Source organism: Mastacembelus armatus, chromosome 12 (genome assembly GCF_900324485.2).
Source record: "Mastacembelus armatus chromosome 12, fMasArm1.2, whole genome shotgun sequence".
Lineage (NCBI taxonomy): Eukaryota > Metazoa > Chordata > Actinopteri > Synbranchiformes > Mastacembelidae > Mastacembelus > Mastacembelus armatus.
In genome coordinates this window covers 11,917,519-11,936,227 of record NC_046644.1, presented here as the reverse complement: position 1 = coordinate 11,936,227, position 18,709 = coordinate 11,917,519, and the positions used below count along the sequence as shown (strand labels likewise).

Below are 18,709 nucleotides of genomic sequence, written 5' to 3'. Positions count from 1 at the left end.
CTTTATTCTAACTAAATACACCTTTGTAGTAACTTAAGACTCCCACAAATTGTAATTGTTTTGAAGCCCTCAGGGAAACCTTATTCAAACACCCCAATAGCACTTTTTTATGGAACCACTTGTCCACAAGGCTTCAGTAATAAGTGACCAGACAAACAGGCCTTACTGCAAATGAGAACATTTTTCTTTAAATTTCAGAAGGTTTGTGAAAATGTAAAAATCTGAAAAATCTAAGAGGCGCCATGAACCCACTCTAGTCAAACACATCAAATTCAGAATTTAGGTTTCTACATGTAAAACAAGTGCATTCAAAATCTATTGCCATCAGAAATTATATTTGATATTCCTCCATTTAAAATACTCTGTGGATTCACGGTCATCTTCCACCTTTCAGCCCTGTGAAAAATATGACTGAACATTAATACAATATAGATTTAATATATGCTGTGGCTCTGAAATGAAAAAAAAAACAGATAAAGAAAAACCTGTCAAACATTAACAGGGGTTGCATTCAAAACCACCACATTAAACAATGTTTCAAAAACTGACCCGTGATAAAATAGTATTTATTTTTTAATACATATATTTCATTTTTAGAGGGTTTCACTGCATGGGGTACTCTAAATATGTCATGAGTGTTTGAAAAACTTAATAGTGTTTTGACTCAGAGGGGGTTTCAAAATGCTTCAAGATTACATTTTGTAAAAATTAATTGTCTCTCCAAGACAAAACACTACAAGGCTAAAGGTGGTAGAAATTAAGCACCAAACAATTATCTTTCCATTCAGTATAAAAGGAAACATTGTGCAACCTGTTCAATGACCATAATGAACATGGCAAAGAAGATGTAAATCTGATCATTAGACACTAATTACTCAAATGCAGACCTGACCCACATGTTGTGTTTCCGTTTGTAGACCTGTAAAAAGATCATCATATTGATATTATAGGAAGTCTGTGGTTCCCTTCACCAGCATTTATACAATCTGAGAGCCTAGTGATTGGACTTAGCAATACATTGAGCTATTGTATGATCATATTTCTATATTATAAAACAAAAACAAAGCAAAATCTTTATCGTTAAGCTCTGTTACCAGTAATAGACCAGTGTTTCTGTATGTTCTAGCTATGTTCTCATGTACAAATATTCATATCAAAAGTTAAACAGCACAATTCTCACCATTTTCCTTTACAAGAACTTTGATTAGTGAACATTAAATGATTCACAAGTTTAGATGAACTCAAAACAAAATGGTGCCAGCCTCAGTAAATAAAATGTAGATATAACAAACACGCAACTAAAATCTGCTTCAGGCACAACTTAAATAAAGGCATTTGTGAAATTATCATATTAAATATGGCGCTGATGTCCAGTATCCATAGGCTTAAAAAAATGCTATGACCACTTTTATTTACAAACAGCTAAAATCTCTGACAGATTCATGCTTCACTTCACAACCTGAATTTGTCCTTAAAGTGCATGCAATAATAAGCAGTTTTACCCAGTGGAATCTTGAATTGTGATAAGATAAACAGGTTGATCGAACTAATGCCAATTGATCCTACATATCAAATAAAAGAAAAGGTAAGAACTGTTGCCTAGAAAAGTGAGGGACCACAGTATACCGTATGCAGAAGCACAATATGGAAGTATGACCCAAAAGAATCCTTAAAAAAAATGAATAAACTCTGACTTTATCCAGTGACCCCATACAGTAATATTCACATTCAGAGCAAAGAAACAAAATAAGTACAACAAAATGAAATAAAACGAATAGAAAAGACAAAGCAGCTTAACAACCGGGGGGGGGGGGAGTCCTCAGCTCACATTCCACAATGTCCCTCCATGTAACACACACATTAAGCATCATATGAACATGATGGGTTTCTACTTAAACATATCAAAGTGCCCATTTTACTAAAATTTCCTGAATTATTCAATTCATACCAAAAGGAGGAAATGGCATGGAGGAAAAGAGTCTGTTATTTTAAACACATAAGTTTTGAGTTACACTGACTAGGTTTGATTTTTATTGACATGTTGTTGTAGATTCTTTTGTTTTACTTTCCCCCCTTCAAGTTTCACAAAAGAAGTTCTCATTGCACGTAACACCTCAATTCAAAGATGCAATATCTAAGAGAGAAGAAAAGCAATAGAGAAAGTTATCCAGCTCTGTCACCGCACGTGTGACAAACGGTCAAGTGGAAACGAAAAGGGGCATAGATATGTTGTCCTCTAAAAGATAAATCCACTTTCATCTGTTGTCTTCTTTGGGGAAGTCCAGAGATCCCAGGCTTCCAAAGCCGAGACTTCTACTTTCTGTGTCAAAAGCGTTAATTTCTCTGTCCTGACGTTCCAACAAGTGCTTGATCTTTTCAGTGCGTTCCTTCTGAAGTGCAGCTAGTTCCTCTTCAATCTGTAATCAAAAAACAAAATTGTATTAAGCACATATGGACAATAAATGGCTCATTAGTTGATAATAAAAATAACACGTATCATGGACGAACCCTTTCCATTTTCTCCACTCTAATAGCTTTTCTCTATGACGTCAGCAGGAACAACCTTATTTTGACTTTTCTATTTTTACTGTAAAATCAATGATAAAGCTGCTATCATGGTAATGTTTTCAAAATATAAGGTCTTTATTTTCTCTATCTGCATATTATTTTATATAGTCTTTTATTATTTGCATTTATTTCAAATCTTTTCGAATGATTTCTATCTCAAACTTACCTTCTGTTCCAGGTGCGCTCTGCGTATGGAGACCTTCTGTTCAAGTTTCTGCTGCTCCCGCTCATGTTGGGTCTCCATCTGTGACTGGGTTTTTCTCTGATAGGCATCCAGGAGCTCCATCTCTTGCTTCAGCTGCTGTTTCAGAGCTTGGCACTCGGTTTCCTGCTCTGCTTCTAATCGCATCTAGAGACCCAGCAAGACAGAGGTAGTTACAAACACATTAACAACAAGCTTAGGCTGAGCCTCATTTATCAAACTACAGGCCAACTATATTTAGCAAAGGTTTTACTGTATGCAAGAACTAAAGAGCAATCCAGATTTTCAAATATGGTGAAAACTGATGCACATATAGTTGTCAGTGTTACCATAATGTAGATCTGAAGAACAAATTTCTTCTACAAGAAAATGTAAGACGTACAAATGATCAATCAGGCCCCTTCGTGCCACTTATGACATGAGGATTCAGGGTGACCATACCGCTTGTGAAGCCATCATCTCATTGATGCTCTGTTCGTACTGCTCAGCCAGTACAGCCAGCTTGCGCGTCTGCTCCTCTTTTAAGTTCTTCAGGATGTTTTTGTGGTCGCCTTTAGGAGAGATCTCCAGCTGATGGTTCCTAAGAGCTTTGTACTGCTTGGTCTGCACCTTGCAAGTATCCTGGAACTGTTTCTTGATCTGCATCTCCAGCGTCTGCAGAGGGTCGGAAAGGAAATACATGTTCAGGTGTTAATTTAAAGTTCTTGACTCTTGTACCTGACAACCAAACGACTTTTGTGCATTTAATTTCACCTTGTTCTCAGGCTACCCTTCAATGCAGGGTAAATCATTTTAAAGTGGACAAAGTGGTATAAATTATTCATTCATTAATGTATTTGTTTGCAACGCCCTTGAACATTTCGGTTTGTGTAAGTAAGCTCTCCCATGCACTGTAGCTCAAAATGCAAAAATACTGTTAATAGATAAGTGGAGGGAAAAAAGATTTAAACTTGTGAACGATATCACATAAATGTTTCATAAAAGGCAGTTCTCATGGCAACATGTTTAATTTATTTTCTACATTTTGCTATTTGGCAAATTAGAATAAAAATACAAGGTATATTTTCTACAAACAAAATCTCATAAGCACAGGACAAGTAGAAGGGACAGATGCACAGTACCTTTAGAGCTTTCATTTTAAACCCAGCATGTAATCCTCTTATGAATCATGTTATGTTTGTTTTATAAGAAGACTTTTAAAATCTCTTGAAATGAAGTTAACTGTATAGCCATCCATTAAACAACCACATATAGTAGAGTAGCAAAGAAAAATGTTCCAGATACCTTGAGGTTTCTGGGCTGCTGCCGCTGCTCCAAGCTGTGTTTCCTGTGAAGTTCTCTCTGCCGTCGGCTGTTGTACTCATCCTGGTTTTCGAGCTCTGTCTGGTGCTGCAGCCGCATGAGTTCAACACGCAGCCTCTGCAGCATCTGCAGCTGCCGGTGCTCCAGGTCCTGGGTGGACTCATCCTGCCGGATCATCAGGGCATGTTCCATCTCCTTCTGGGTCCTCTTTTTGTTCAGCTCCTAGAAGAAGAAGTGTGACGCTGATAATTTAACTTTACATGCTAGTTTTTGAAAAAATACTTATACTAAATTTAGATTTGTATGCACCTATGCAGATAAAATACTACTTAGCAGTAACAATTAGAGTTTCCAGGAGAAATTCTTATACAGCGTGGTAAACCACCCACATCCAAAATATAAACACTCCTTTTGATTCAATTTTATATTTCATTAAAAGATATTAACTTTTTCTGTTAGTGGACTCTGTTTAAAGCCAAGTGGTCGACATCGACTATAAAGCCTCACAAAAAGTGTAGTGGTAAGACATTTAAGCACTACAACAACATTTAATCATTTAACCTCACAGTTTTATTTTTTCAAGTTGACAATTGTAAAATTTGTTATAGTACAGTAAATTAGCTATTTATTTGTCATAATTATCATGCTAAAATGTTTACTTGCTTTTTCCAAGTCCTTTCTGACTAAGGAACAGTAGCTTTGCACTCAGTAAAGTCCCAGATTCTAGCTGATATGGGGTGGGAGGTGGGTGACACCCTGGACAGATCACCAGTTTATCACAGCCAATTTAAAGTCACCAATTACCCTAACCCCTAACTGCATGACTTTGGACTGTGGGAAGAAGCTGGAGTCTCTGGAGAAAACCCATGATGACATGAAGAGAACATGCAAACTCCACACAGAAAGGCCCAGATTACACACACTGAGGTCACATTACCTCTCTCAACTGCTCCTGTTCAAACTCGTGCCTCCTGAGTACACTCCGGCGTTTCAGAGCTCTGCAGCTCCGGTCATAGACCAGCCTCTGCTGAGCCAGCAAATGAGCTTCCTCCTCAGCCTGAGCGCGCTGCATTGTTTCTTTGTGCCTGGACAGACGCTCCTGCTTCTCCTCCTTGAGTATAGCAGGGTCTTCATTCATCTCCTTAACAAGTTTAAAAAAAAAAAAAAAAAACAGGTAAAATAGGATTAGTATGATCTGAAGATGTAGGCTTATCAGAATGGTCTAAGAATATGTGCTATATATTTAAGTCCCAAAACTTTGTCCTGTGTTTTTCTGTGATATTTACTTCTTTGATCTTTTCTTTGCAAAGCCTGTACTCCTTTTTCTGGTTCTCTAGGAAAGACGTCAGCTCTTTCTTTTGCTGAGCAATAATCTGTTGCTGGATTCTCCTTTCTTCTGCTGCAATTGATTTCAACTGCGAGGAGACATTGAAACAATCAAATTATCACCCAGAAATGCTTCTAAAACCACAATTTGGCTTAAAATGAATGCTTTACCTCTTTGTCTGTTTGAGCAACATGGCGTTTGGCCAATCTTTCCAGCTCAATGTAAGTGTTGTTTGCTTGTGTCTCTAATTCCTTCTGCAGCCGGAGCCTATGCTCATCCATCTCGGCCTTTAGCCTGTTCTCCAGGGCGATCAGCTGCTTCTGGTGCTGCCGCCGCATGCGCTTATACCCAGACATCTGCTGCCGCAGCTCAAAGTCCTGCTCATGCTCCTGGATCTACCTGATGACCTAGACAGAGGAAGCAGAAAGTAACAAAAAACAGAGGAGGCAGAGAAACAACTAAGAGCTGGTATGTCAGAGGCTATGGCCTAAAAACAGACTGTATACAGTATGATGGCAAAAACAAAACAAAAAAACAGTTCTTTCAAAGATGAGTAATCAGTCTGAAGATAACTACACAACCACAATTACCCAAAAATTAACAAGGATTTACAACTGATCCTGGAGTCTCAATATAAACTGGGTTCAAACTTGTGAATAGAAAACCCCCCAAATAACATCAAGTAATATGAAATAACCAATCACTCACTCAGGTGTCCTTTCAATTATGCAAGTAACCTCTACATGATGTCAACATTAGGATCATCTGTATGATGACAATCTAAGAGAAATGTGGAAATGCACCTTTAAAAAAAGATGAAACCTCACTGGTATCAGACATCAGGCAGAGATTTATATGGCATACATAGAAATGTGTAGTGCACACTAATAAAAGCAGCGGAGAAGGGAAAAAAATGACATCCATTAACAGGATCTGGTTGCCATGACTACAGATGTACAGCTGAGAACACAGACACCCCTTTCCTCCCCTCCTCACTCCCCCCCCCCCCCCACCTCCCCCTCCCCGCCGCCAGCACGCACACACGCGCGCGCGCACTCACACACGTATTTTGATGCAAACGGTGAAGAGGGAAAGCTGCGTACCAAAGATGCTGATTTGATGGTGGCAATGTGTTCACAGATCTTGCAGTCGAGAGACCGGCTCTTGTGAGAAGTAGGCCGCAGCTCTGGCCTGGTGTCCCTGTGCACAGCCTCATCCCTCACGCAAGCATGGTCCTGCAGGGGGGGAGGAAAAGGAGGAGATAGTGGGGCTGGGTGCTTCCCAGGCCCACCGCTCTCGCTGTTTCTGGTAGAGCTGCAATTACTGCCGAATCTCCCTGAATGCAGCACACATCCAGCGTTAAATGCATCCTTCCCCCGCTTGTTCTTCCGCTACTGTCTGCAAGTCCTTCCTAAGAGAGAAAAGGGCATTGCCAAACAATTGCAGGCACCACCGAGAAGGCAGCTTCTGGATGTAGTCGGGTTTTTTTTTTCCTGGCGTCCCCCTCTTCCCAAAGAGGAGGAACCAAATGGCTCCGGTGGATAAGGGTGAATTATGCAATGCCTACCATTGACAACCGGAGAAAGGTAGCAAAGGGGTAGATTTTACTGCCACTCTTCTTTTCCTTTTCAAAATGCCAGAAATCTTTGGGAGGAAAAATACTTTTCCTGTGTTCCCATGATCGCATGTGGTAGCATATTTAAAATAATCAGAATCAGATAAGACACATCCAAACATGGTTTTCCCTCGAATATGTCGCTTGATGATCCGTTTGTATTCCACTCCAATTTCTGTCCTACATTTACAGCGCACTTGGTCATGGTAGGTGGTTCTGGTGCCTTCTATTCATCTCTTTCCTCTGTCCCTCTTCTACACTCCCCCTTCCTTTAAAGAGACACCGCAATACTACGGGCACATCTCACCACGTATAAAGTTATTCTCACAACAGAAGTGTCTGTAATCCAATTATTCTAACTCATATTGCAAGAACAATGTCTTTTTATTTGATTTTCTATGTATATACATAATGTATATAGTCTAACAAGATTATCACACCTAAAGATAGAAGAACTTCAAACCACCTTAGCAACCACCTAGCATCAGTCTAATTACACCATAGCAACCACCTAGCATCAAACTAATGACACTATAGCAACCACCTAGCATCAGTCTAATTACACCATAGCAACCACCTAGCATCAATCTAATGACACCATAGCAACCACCAAGCATAATTCTAATGACACCATAGCAACCATCTAGCATCAATCTAATGACACCATAGCAACCACCTAGCATCAATCTAATGACACTATAGCAACCACCAAGCATAATTCTAATGACACCATAGCAACCACCTAGCATCAATCTAATGACACCATAGCAACCACCTAGCATCAATCTAATGACACCATAGCAACCACCTAGCATCAGTCTGATTACACCATAGCAACCACCTAGCATCAATCTAATGACACCATAGCAACCACCTAGCATCAGTCTGATTACACCATAGCAACCACCTAGCATCAATCTAATGACATCAAATCAACCACCTAGCATCAATCTAATGACACCATAGCAACCACCTAGCATCAATCTAATGACACCATAGCAACCACCTAGCATCAATCTAATGACACCATAGCAACCACCTAGCATCAATCTAATGACACCATAGCAAAACCACCTAGCATCAGTCTGATTACACCATAGCAACCATCTAGCATCAATCTAATGACACCATAGCAACCACCTAGCATCAGTCTGATTACACCATAGCAACCACCTAGCATCAATCTAATGACACCATAGCAACCACCTAGCATCAATCTAATGACACCATAGCAACCACCTAGCATCAATCTAATGACACCATAGCAACCACCTAACATCAGTCTAATTACAGTCTAATTACAAAAACTTCAATCCCAAATAAATCTAAGCTGACTGGGTTGCCACCCTGCTGGGTTTAAGCTGTATTAATTAGAACTAAAACAAAAAGAGGAATATTTTACTTTCCTTTGTTTGGTAGCACTGATGAAAGAATGTGTGGATTTGCTTGACAGTGTGAGTTTAAAGAGGCATTTCTCTCCTTCACATATGGTTGCATACTTAGGTGCTCTGTTTCCACTAGAGTAATATCTAACCTACCTGTCCTACTATTTCCATATGAGAAAAGTAAAATTTCTTTTGTTTTTTGGCATTTAAGATGAATTTCACAATCATGTTTGGAAAACAGAGAAATTGAGCTGAGATGAATGAGGTAATCACAGCAATCTGTGAAAACAAAATCCTATATTTTTTACTGTAGCATCTCTATTTTCATTTTTGCATTAATAGATGTGATGTCATATAGCATCGGATCTAACCATGCAATGTTGTAATATGTCTATTTAAACACTAGATGTCACTCTTGATTTGGGAGTTATTTGGCTTTCATCACATCAGCTCAGCCCTTGACTTTATTTAGTCCGCACCCACAGCATTTGCAGAGACACAGCTGAAAACATAATTGTGCTTGCTAAAAGCTGATACTTTATTTACTCATTATATGATCTTTGAAATTAAATTCCCAATGAGAATCTACACAAATAAATAAAAAGTGTGAATCTAAATACTATAAACAAAACATTGTCATAAATAGGAAACAATTGGCCAATACTATAGAAAATCTGATTTCAATGCCTATTGTGGGCTGTTTAACAAAAATTTGGGGCAAGCCCTGAGAGCTATGATGAAGAAATAAGACAGATTCAACTGGCTCCTATTAATCTTATAATCTGCCGATAATTGCACCAGTTGTGAAGGCCTCTAAAAGATAAAAATGACATTGTTTTTATCTATACAACAGAAGATATTTATTACATTTATGTGTTATGATGTCAGGAAAGCTTCACAAGTCTGGTTACTTAACACATCCACGCCCTGTTATACATTGATTTTCAGTAATTTTATAATAATACCACATCATGAAAAAATGTTTCTTCTTTCTCTTTCAGTTCTGTTGTACACTGATGAGCAAGCATTTGATTCTAAAACCAAAATCAGTGGTTATGATGAATGAAAATATTAGACATTATCTAATGGCAGGAAAACAAGTTTGTTTGTCACAGTAAAATGACTTTCATTAAGCTTTAAAACTTGTCAGTAGAAGGGATTCTAATAACTGATTCCACTAACATCTGGTTGTAATTTCAGGTTCTGCTCACTGGTTTCACTTTTCACCATCCTGCTCCTGTCTGATCTGAACAGGTATGACAATCTCATTGGCCAGATCGCTGATGGATGTTCCAGGAGCAGGAGCCTCTACAGACAGGACTCCATCACTGGACAGCGATGAACTGATGTGCTGCAAGTCCACCCCCTGCGGCAACCTTGAATATATCAGGACAGCATTTATCAGTAACACATCAGCTCAAGAAACCTGCTATCATATAACTGATATAACTTCTTTGTGAAATTATATATATTTATTTAACATAATTCCTCAACTTACTTATATTTGCGAGTGAAGCATCTTGAAACCAGCCCATGTTCATCTTGCCTCTCTTCATGATTTCCTTGAAAGTAAAAACAGAAACAGAATTTTTTTTTTTTTTTAAAAACTGTGCTTACAAATAATAGCCCAAACATAATGCATGTTGTACATGTACATTAGCAGCTTGCTTAATTTTTATCACATAATTATTCTCAAATCTAGCTTGTGGTCAGTCAAAGAGGTATGTCCAGTACCTGATATGTGCAGATAGCCCTGCTTGATAGTGACTGTAATTTCCTCAGGTGAGAAGTGATTGACATCCAGGGTAATCTTCCAGCTGTCGTGTCCTGTTTGGATCTCAGACACTCCACTTGTCAGTTGCCTAAGACCCTTTTGGTTCTGTGCTGTAGGGTAGTGACCAGTAAATGGAGGCAAAAGGGGAGTTTGTGTGAACCCTGGCCAGGAGGAAGATGCCAGTCTCCTCTTCGCCCAGTCTATCCAGTGTATATCAATAGGCTCCAGGAAAGGAGGGAGGCCAAGATCCTGTGCAAAGATGCGGCTCGGCTGTGTCCAGTTTGGGAAAGGATCCCAGCTGATGTCGCGGCGAAAAATAGGACGAGATATTTTATTTTGTTCACCCATATCCAAGAAAATACACTCAGAATTGAGGAAAGGGATTTTGAAACAGCAAAGCCTGTGGCTCCAACCGAACAAATAAGTCTAGATTGATGACCTGGAGGCTAAACAACAGGGCAGCAGTATCTTTATTCTCCAGTGCTAACAGAAAATGAACAGAAAGTCTAAGCAAAAGGCTGATTTGGCATCTGTAATGCACCACTCACACACTTTATATACCCAGCTGATTCATTCTAACACTTGTCCAGCAGTAAATGTGATCTAAGGGAAGAGTACGTCATGAGCTGGGGTGTTACTCCTCCGTTGCCCTGGGACCTGTAGAGGATAAAGCTAATTATTTGTATTTATATCTCTGAAGTGTCTGTAACAAGTTGTTGGTAAGTGACTCTGGAAACAGTAAGCAGACACCTTATTCAGCAGTGCCCTTTACATTCTTGTCACATACTGGGGCTCTTTGTCCACAGCAGTCACAGCCTTGTGTTATGTGAGGGAACAGTACGTACGCTCAGAGTCACAATAAACAACAAGTCATTTTCCGTTTCTAAACGGAAGAAAAAAAAAAAACTCAAGACTAAACAAATGGAATGATGTGATGAGTATGTCAAGCACAAATGGTATATTTTAATTATAAAGTCTTGTTTACATTCAGGACAAAGTGATGGACTGAAAGACTGATGCGGTCGAGTGCCAGTGAGGAATTTTACATCGACAACTACATTTTCATGGGTGTCATATTGGTCAAATAATGACCCCAGCTAGAAGAATAAATCATTGAGCTATTTGTCATCAGAGAGGAATGGCATTATTAACAAAGCAATATCTGTACCCATCAGCACTCATCCAAAGCATCAGTCAAATATATTAACCACATAAATTTTGAGCAATGGAGGTACAGTGTTATTGTTACATAGTAACTTGGGGTAAGTAAACACATACTGTAATGCAACAAGTTACCAAGACAAAAGCCTGCAATACATACTGTTATAGCATCACTGTTTTTGACGCAAACAAAGTTAAATAATTTGAAGCACTATATGACATTAATAGTATTGGAGTGTTTAAACTGTTGCAGATAGCATTTTACCCCAGTTTAGACAGGGTATAATCAGAGCAGACATACAGTACGTAGTGAATTAGGCCAACCATTACTTTTTCATAGAGCATCCACTTTAAATAAACCTACCGATGCACATTTTAATTAAACCAGAATACTGTGCAGTGATGGTACGTGTACTCAGAAGTGCCGTACAGGTTACAATTTCAGCCTATATATACATTAGTACATAGATACTTTTCTACCATGTTAAATGTACCATGCAGTTGCTATTTACTGTAGCTCTACTGGAACCTTTGCTCAGCCTTACAGTATATGTAACCTGGATATTTGCTGTAGTTTACAAAATTTACAACCAAAATATGTAAGCAATGTATTTATGCATGTATTCATTTAAAAAAGTTTTTCATGTTTTAGTAGGTGAGGTTATGAGTCTGACAGTAATTGTGGTTAGAGGGCCTCATTTTTCATTGCTTCCTCTAAACATGCAGCTTTTCTGAAATGGAAAAACAGCAAAGAAAGAAAATTTACTCTCATTTCTAGTGGGTAACAACAATTTACAGCCTATGTTAAACTTGTTGTATAATAAGCAAATGAAATAATATACTTTAGAAATGTCATCAGAAAAATCTATATCACACCTTTTCTGTTTTCTGGAGTGGAGTACGAGTGTTGTGATAATTACAATCAGGGTCACAGCTCCAATGACTGAACCAACAACAATTCCTATGAGATTACCTGAAATATGACAAAGACATACTGGTTTTAAACCAGCATCTCCCAACAGAAACATAAACTTTTATTAAGATTAAATGGGTTTATTTTTTTGCTTTAGACAGATTTAGACAGGAATTTGAGCAGACATGCAATTAAGATCTTCAACCAGAATCAAACTGGTAACATTGTAGTTATTTATGTGTCCTAACTTCAACACACACAGCAAAGTCCATGTTAAAATTGTTCTGAGTTACGTTAGCAGCACCATGAGGTTGATGTGTGTACATTTCAGTGACATATCTTATCAATAATTGGATGGGATTCCATGATGTTTGCTACAGATCAGGCTCAAATACAGACATCACACATGATTTGTGAAGCTCAAAATCATTGGATAAGACTGATTTCATCATTTATTCTTACTTGAAACCACACAGCTTGTCTCCTCTCCAGACCACTGGCCATTCTTCTGACAGATGCGCTCTGCTGATCCTTTGAGAGTGAAGCTATCGGCGCAGGAAAACCGCACCTTAGCTCCTTGTAAATATGTGGTCCCTTCTTTCTTCCCATTAGCTGGAGGTGAAAGCCATCCACAGGATACCACTGCACAGCATAACAGTAACTTGTGAGAAACCAAGCAAATGTCCATAATAATTGTACAATAATAATCATTTTCATACACTTTGTCAACATATGTACATACCTGGCTGTAGATCATTGACAAGAGAAATGTGACTCTGGAACGATACCATGGTAGCATTTCCCATTCTTGGACTGCGACCTACCAGGATATCATACCTAGAGTTTCAGAGGAAATGATCAAAAAAAAGAGCTACTGTTGATAAAGTTTTAAAAGCACTGCAGCCTGGGTTTGATTATAAAAATAGATGCCAATAATGTTTCTGTCAATAGTCTAATCAATGAATCATCTGATCATTTCATCTCTACTTTCTAAAACATAATTCAGTTTAGTATTCATACCTACAGAACTGAGAGCCTTCTCCAGAGCATATCTGAGATGCCTGATTGGCCAACGGATCTTCTGGACTCTCAGGGGCAAAAAACACTGGAATAAAACTGTGTTCATGTCTTGGAGCATGATAATATGTATCCAGAAGATAGTCTGAATCATATGTGAACAAAGCAGAGACGTTGGATATAGCCCCTGTAGGATAAAAAGAAAGATGGATAGAAAGTGAAAACACAGCAACATTATCTGTTCATGTTTCATAAAATGTACACATTTTTCTGAACTGCAAATATATGTTTTGTGCATGAAAACACAAAAATAGTACATCTACAGCTTGTACATACAGTAGATTGTGAAAAAAACATCATTTTTGAAAAATCATTTTCAGTGTCAGTTATTTCTTACAGCTTGCCCCGAAACTGAACAGCTCCTCTGGATTGCTGTAGTTGGCCACAAGTTCACCGCTGCTGAGAACCAGGTCGTCTCTGGCGTCACCATTCATCTTTCCCAGCAGTCCGAGTGTGGAGTCTCTGAACTCCTCTGGCAGGAGCACAGTGGTTGTCATGGTTCTTTCTCTCAGTCGCACTTCGACCCCGGCGCCAGAGGGAAACATCACTGTTACATTTGTAGAGGTAGGAGAAAACACAAACACACCTAGAAGAGAGGGGTGTTTAGAATAAAGCACAGTTAATCTTATCTTGACAATATCAAGACCGTGGTGTGAAAGCCCTAAAAACATTTTCTGAACCAGCTGCTTACAGGGAGCAACAACAGGGAGCAACAACACATAACACAAAATGTCAAAAGAAATGAACAGATTGAACACAACATTTCTCCAGAAGTAGTAAAATTGATGACTTGATGAATCAAGTTCTCACCATGCAAGTCCATCCAGCTCTGTTCAGTGAAGGAGAGGGTTTTTTGATTCTGCAACACTTCGAGGCCATTGTGACCGCTGACCAGACGCACCTCAATAACATCAGATGATGCTTCTTGCATCGCCACAGCCGATAACTTTGTTGCTTTAATTGTGGTTCCTAATAGTCAGAAATGATACCAGGTCATGTGCAGTGTGTATTTTATATGTCAAAGCATTTGTTATCATTCTTGGTGGCAGCATTTTTTTTTTGAGAAAGACAAAAAATAGTGTTTTTTAAAAAGCTCAGCCCCTTCAGTAGCTCACCGTTCACAGGCTCTGTTCTTCCTTGGATTGTGAGCTTTTTTCTTTCCGAGGTTACCAAAGTGTATTCCCCTTGACCGTTGAAGGTGTAGCTGACACCATCAAATGTTATGAAGTGGGGATCTCCAAACACCACAGCTGGAATTACATACAAAAAGTAAGATTTAACAGTAGGCAACAATCAGAAGGAAACCTAGGAAACGTTCCACATTGAAAAATTCACTCACCTGTGCTGGGTGACTGGTAATGCTTGCAATCACTGGAGGGCCGGTGCTTGAAGTAGTAGTGACAGTTGTCAGACCACAGGCAGCAGTAGTAGAAGCTGAGCACATCATAGACCCAGTGCGACTGTCCAGGAATTCGAGGAGGTCTGTTGTAGGGAGGTGAGCCCCAGTCGTGTGCTCGGTCTGGAGTACTACCCCCAATCGAGTCTGCTGTCAGGACCTGAGCACCAGTGCTGTCATAACAACACTGCTGTCCTGCTGCATACTTGGGACTGTTCAGAGATTTCCAAAACATTACAATCAAAACAGTGAACATGCTCTAATTGAAAACATAATGGTAGTTTAAATAAGCTCACAATGCACTCACAATAACACTGCTAACACGCTGATGTTACGCATGTTTAGTATTTATCATCATAGTGTAGCATGTCGGCAAACTAACATTTGTTGAGAGTGATGGACAAAGTGATATCTTTACTGTACAGTCAGCACTAATGGCCAGGTGCTCCATTAGAACGTATACACACAGTGTTGTTGTTCTGTCCCTGGTGCAACAATTCAACTTGAGCAATGCAAGGAGGATAAGGAGGGTGTTCACTACTTAAAGTCAGGGCCATCCAGTGGTGAAGGGGTGTGGGCATGTCATTAAGGTTATAGATAAGAATACAGATAAAATTAGGCAGACAGAAAGCCACACAGTGCAGTATCAAAATGAACCTGCCAAACTCTTACAAATCTAAATTTACATATTACTGTATCCTAATTACTGTATGTATTAGGCTGGAGATTATATTGGCCACAGTACTACCTAGTATATAAACTTACAAATAAAGTTGTACTGCAGAATATAATTTTGTCACCCAACAGTGATGCCAAGTTATCTCTGAGTCAAGGACTCACCTGGCTTGTATCGCCCTCACACAGTGGACACATCCAGGATGGTAGGTGCACACACTCCCTTTCTCTATATCACAGCCATAGTCAGTCTGGAGATAGAGATACAGCATTTGTGACCTGACACCCACATGTGCATTTCTCTCTGGATAAAATGCAGTTTTGTGGCGTAATGATAATATAACAAAGACAGCCGCACTGGTTGTTAGTTTGCTTGACTTTGACAAAAGTTAAATCCTTCACACCGAATCATCATCAACAGACAAAGTCCCTAGCTGCACACATTAACTTTTAACATTGCATCTGTCTCTCTTCTGCCTCTAAAACACAGCAATGGCCCCACCCAACCCTAAGAGTACATTTGTAGGATAAGGAGGAATAATATCTACTGAATTGTGTTCAGCTTGTAAAATCTACCTGTTCTTGTAAATACTGTAATTAAAGGAGACCTCTCCCTGACTCTGCACTGATAAGCAGTGAGCATTAACAAAAGGCTACAGCCACTGACAACCACCATAAACACATAAAGTAATGATATACTTGTATCAAGCAGAAATCAAATGAAATTGCAGTACTCCAATGACTTCTCGGTTCAGATCATCTGAAACATATTAATTTGCATATAATGTCATATACTGTATGTATATATACACATACAAGTTTGGCCAAGCTGTAATTTGTCCACACAGTTGTGTAACTTCCTTTTGAGCCATTATGTTTTGGATTCTTATATTTCTGACAAGTTTATGCACATGACAGTCCAACCCAGTTAAACTGTAGTTTGCCAGTTTTAATCATTAAATTTTTACTTCAAGGCTGTTTTTCCAAGTGCAGCCACATCTAAATTTTGCTCTTCATACTCACATGAAACCTGCCAGTGTCTGCTCTCGCTTGAGCCAGAGTGCAGGGACAGTCTATGATCTCAGCAAGGAAGTTGGGCAGCTCAGTTTCCAGCTGATCCCATGCTACACATTTCTCCAGGGCCCAAGCTGTTGAGTTCTGCCTAAACTCCTTCTCCAGATGCCAGGCGAGAGCGTGATCCTCAGTCCACGCGGCTTGTACATTCCTAAATAAAACACAACAAACTACTTTTTATATTCATTACCATCATGTTGAAATTTTGGACTTTAAGACCCAGATGTCTTTGTCAGTTCTAGCATATATTATATAAAGTGTTTGTACATACCACATGCCATCAGGGTAGGTGCTGGGGCTGACCCGCAGAGAGCCGAGCTCCCAGCTTGAAAAGCCATTCTCTGCTGGTTTGGGCACAAAGCTAAAGAAACCGCTGTTAGGCTGATCCTTTCCAAGTGAGTATAGATACTCCCACTCACCCTGCCAGTTGTCTGAATAAGGCTTTCCTACAGAGAAATGTTTTACAAAGTTCCTCAATCTACAAAGTTGTGACTTACAAAGTTTATTTACATTGCAGCTGTACTCACCTGTCTCCCTGTATCCCCAGAGCTCTATATTGACCCTCTCTGCTCTGACCAAAGAGGTGTTCCATGTCATCTCAAGAGCGCCTCCAACATTAGGTGTGCCATAGTACTGCCATTTAGTTGAGTTGACAAGAATCGCTTTGAACTGAGAATCTAACTTGCCAGTATGCACTATATTTGAATCATATAGAGCATAGATTAATGTTGTTTCATCACTAAATAGAAAATGTTGTTTAGGTTCAAGGACAAGATTTGACATCATCATCATAAGAAAATACAAACCATTGATGTACCTGAAAGCCAGGCCCCAGCTCTACTAAATGTAGTGCCGTTATCTGAGGAGATGTGCAAAGGAATCCATCCTGATTCATACAGCAGGGGAGAGATACAATGGCCTCTACTGTTTTCATCCACGTACCCCAAAGTATTGGTGTTATTGTTGAACCTGCCATTTTAGAAGAATGATCAGTGTAGTTCATTTTGAATGTCTTCCTCAGCTATTTGCTCAGAAGACCTGACCCATAAGATGTAGGTAAAAGCTCTAAAAAAAAGGTAAAGTGGATTTTGTTTAAGGCTTACTAATCCCATTATGCTTCAGTTCACCACCATCAATAAATCAGAAGTATGATCAGAACAGCTTTAGGAAGATGTAATCATTGAATCATTAATCATCGTCTTACCTGCAGACAATCTGGGAACTTTTATTAAAAGTTGCACCAAGGACTATAAAATCCATCCCACCAAAAATGGAGCCAGAGTATGGAAAGATTTCCACACAGTATTCTTTATAGTCTGTACAGCAGTTTTTCAGAGACGTACATGTCGGGTGGCATGAACATGAGTCTAGTTTTTGCCCACAGTTCCCCTCACATGTCTGTCCTGTCAAAACAAGGAGAGAAACGTTTTAAGTATTGAGTCTGGAACCACCAGTTTATTTAACACTGAATTAAATCAGCATATTATGATCCATACAAACATTTAACTTTAACAAGCAAATTACTGAATTTTAAAATGGATCCATGAAATACTTTTAACTGTTACAAGGTCTGATATGAAAGACAGAATAAAATTTTAAAAGCTTTGGATATTTGTGGGTACTTACCTAAACTCCGACAAATACACAAAACCAGAAAGAAAAAAGTTATTACTGTGAATCTGCTCATCATGACGGAGGGAAATTATCAAGGTCTCAGCTACACATTCTTGGCTGCTTGTGTAGTTTTAACTCAGGTATATATATATATATTCAGCATTTTTCTAACCTTTGCCTTTTTGATGGCAGGCATTTACAAACATCTGTTTAATCATCAACCAGATGCCAAGTGCACAGTATCTATCCTCACATGACTACCTTTGACCATTGTAAAGGTTGGAAGATCTATTATCTGAGTAATACATTTTAGATTGCATAATAGAGCTTCATATACTCACCTTGGTTTATTATATTTACATATTGTATCTAAATAAAGACAAATTCACAAGACAGTTATATTTACAATATTGAAATAAATCCTCTGCCCCAGTGCATCCTGGTGAACATGCACAAAAGATAAGACACAATGATGAACACATTCTGACACACTTGGGTGCTATTGGGTAGCAAACAGTCGGTTTAGCCTGTGCAAGTTGTGACACATCAGTCCAGTCTAGCAGCTGTTGTAAATCCCTGCCACTTCTGGAGGCTGAATGTGTTCTGAACCACAGCTACGCTGAGTG

General features: G+C 39.1%; 3 protein-coding genes across 5 annotated transcripts; all 3 read right to left on the bottom strand.

Annotated features, from left to right (window-relative positions):
• Positions 1 to 1,582: 1,582 nt before the first annotated feature.
• On the bottom strand, positions 1,583 to 6,767 carry taok3b (TAO kinase 3b). 2 transcript variants are annotated; one of them, XM_026297558.2, is made up of 9 exons: positions 6,503 to 6,767; positions 6,108 to 6,179; positions 5,570 to 5,806; positions 5,359 to 5,487; positions 5,010 to 5,213; positions 4,055 to 4,294; positions 3,212 to 3,424; positions 2,735 to 2,917; positions 1,583 to 2,417 (listed from the first exon to the last, which is right to left on the bottom strand). In XM_026297558.2, exons 3-9 carry the CDS (start codon positions 5,753 to 5,755, stop codon positions 2,256 to 2,258), a joined length of 1,317 nt encoding a protein of 438 aa, XP_026153343.1. In that variant the 5' UTR covers positions 5,756 to 5,806; positions 6,108 to 6,179; positions 6,503 to 6,767; the 3' UTR covers positions 1,583 to 2,255. The 2 variants fall into 2 exon arrangements, with proteins under 2 accessions (XP_026153343.1, XP_026153344.1); XM_026297559.2 differs by lacking the exon at positions 6,108 to 6,179.
• Positions 6,768 to 9,166: 2,399 nt separating this feature from the next.
• LOC113124781 (heat shock protein beta-1-like) lies at positions 9,167 to 10,826 on the bottom strand. The gene is made up of 3 exons (XM_026297885.2): positions 10,134 to 10,826; positions 9,898 to 9,961; positions 9,167 to 9,775 (listed from the first exon to the last, which is right to left on the bottom strand). Exons 1-3 carry the CDS (start codon positions 10,519 to 10,521, stop codon positions 9,616 to 9,618), a joined length of 612 nt encoding a protein of 203 aa, XP_026153670.1. The 5' UTR covers positions 10,522 to 10,826; the 3' UTR covers positions 9,167 to 9,615.
• Positions 10,827 to 11,100: 274 nt separating this feature from the next.
• Positions 11,101 to 18,232, bottom strand: LOC113124595 (sushi domain-containing protein 2-like). 2 transcript variants are annotated; one of them, XM_026297601.2, is made up of 16 exons: positions 18,096 to 18,232; positions 17,674 to 17,872; positions 17,287 to 17,438; positions 16,997 to 17,164; positions 16,741 to 16,915; positions 16,419 to 16,620; positions 15,561 to 15,646; positions 14,664 to 14,932; positions 14,440 to 14,574; positions 14,135 to 14,293; positions 13,662 to 13,910; positions 13,268 to 13,451; positions 12,990 to 13,084; positions 12,710 to 12,889; positions 12,211 to 12,307; positions 11,101 to 12,065 (listed from the first exon to the last, which is right to left on the bottom strand). In XM_026297601.2, the coding sequence occupies exons 1-16, from the start codon at positions 18,157 to 18,159 to the stop codon at positions 12,020 to 12,022; spliced, it is 2,460 nt and encodes an 819-aa protein (XP_026153386.1). In that variant the 5' UTR covers positions 18,160 to 18,232; the 3' UTR covers positions 11,101 to 12,019. The 2 variants fall into 2 exon arrangements, 1 of the variants encoding a protein (XP_026153386.1); XR_003295064.1 differs by lacking the exons at positions 11,101 to 12,065; positions 12,211 to 12,307 and having other exon boundaries at positions 12,749 to 12,889; positions 13,272 to 13,451.
• Between the last annotated feature and the right edge of the window lie 477 nt (positions 18,233 to 18,709).

What these genes read in the sequence shown, in the direction of transcription:
- taok3b (XM_026297558.2), bottom strand. Translation starts at nt 5,755, where the DNA reads ATGTCTGGGTATAAGCGCATGCGGCGGCAGCACCAGAAGCAGCTGATC. An exon ending in GCAAAGAAAAGATCAAAGAA is followed by an intron (nt 5,214 to 5,358) that starts GTAAATATCACA and finishes AAACTTGTTAAG; the next exon opens with GAGATGAATGAAGACCCTGC. An exon ending in AGATGATGGCTTCACAAGCG is followed by an intron (nt 2,918 to 3,211) that starts GTATGGTCACCC and finishes CTGGGTCTCTAG; the next exon opens with ATGCGATTAGAAGCAGAGCA.
- LOC113124781 (XM_026297885.2), bottom strand. Translation starts at nt 10,521, where the DNA reads ATGGGTGAACAAAATAAAATATCTCGTCCTATTTTTCGCCGCGACATC. An exon ending in GGGCTATCTGCACATATCAG is followed by an intron (nt 9,962 to 10,133) that starts GTACTGGACATA and finishes TTTACTTTCAAG; the next exon opens with GAAATCATGAAGAGAGGCAA. An exon ending in TGCTTCACTCGCAAATATAA is followed by an intron (nt 9,776 to 9,897) that starts GTAAGTTGAGGA and finishes GATATATTCAAG; the next exon opens with GTTGCCGCAGGGGGTGGACT.
- LOC113124595 (XM_026297601.2), bottom strand. Translation starts at nt 18,159, where the DNA reads ATGATGAGCAGATTCACAGTAATAACTTTTTTCTTTCTGGTTTTGTGT. An exon ending in CTGGGGATACAGGGAGACAG is followed by an intron (nt 16,916 to 16,996) that starts GTGAGTACAGCT and finishes ATTTCTCTGTAG; the next exon opens with GAAAGCCTTATTCAGACAAC. An exon ending in GAGCTGGATGGACTTGCATG is followed by an intron (nt 13,911 to 14,134) that starts GTGAGAACTTGA and finishes CCTCTCTTCTAG; the next exon opens with GTGTGTTTGTGTTTTCTCCT.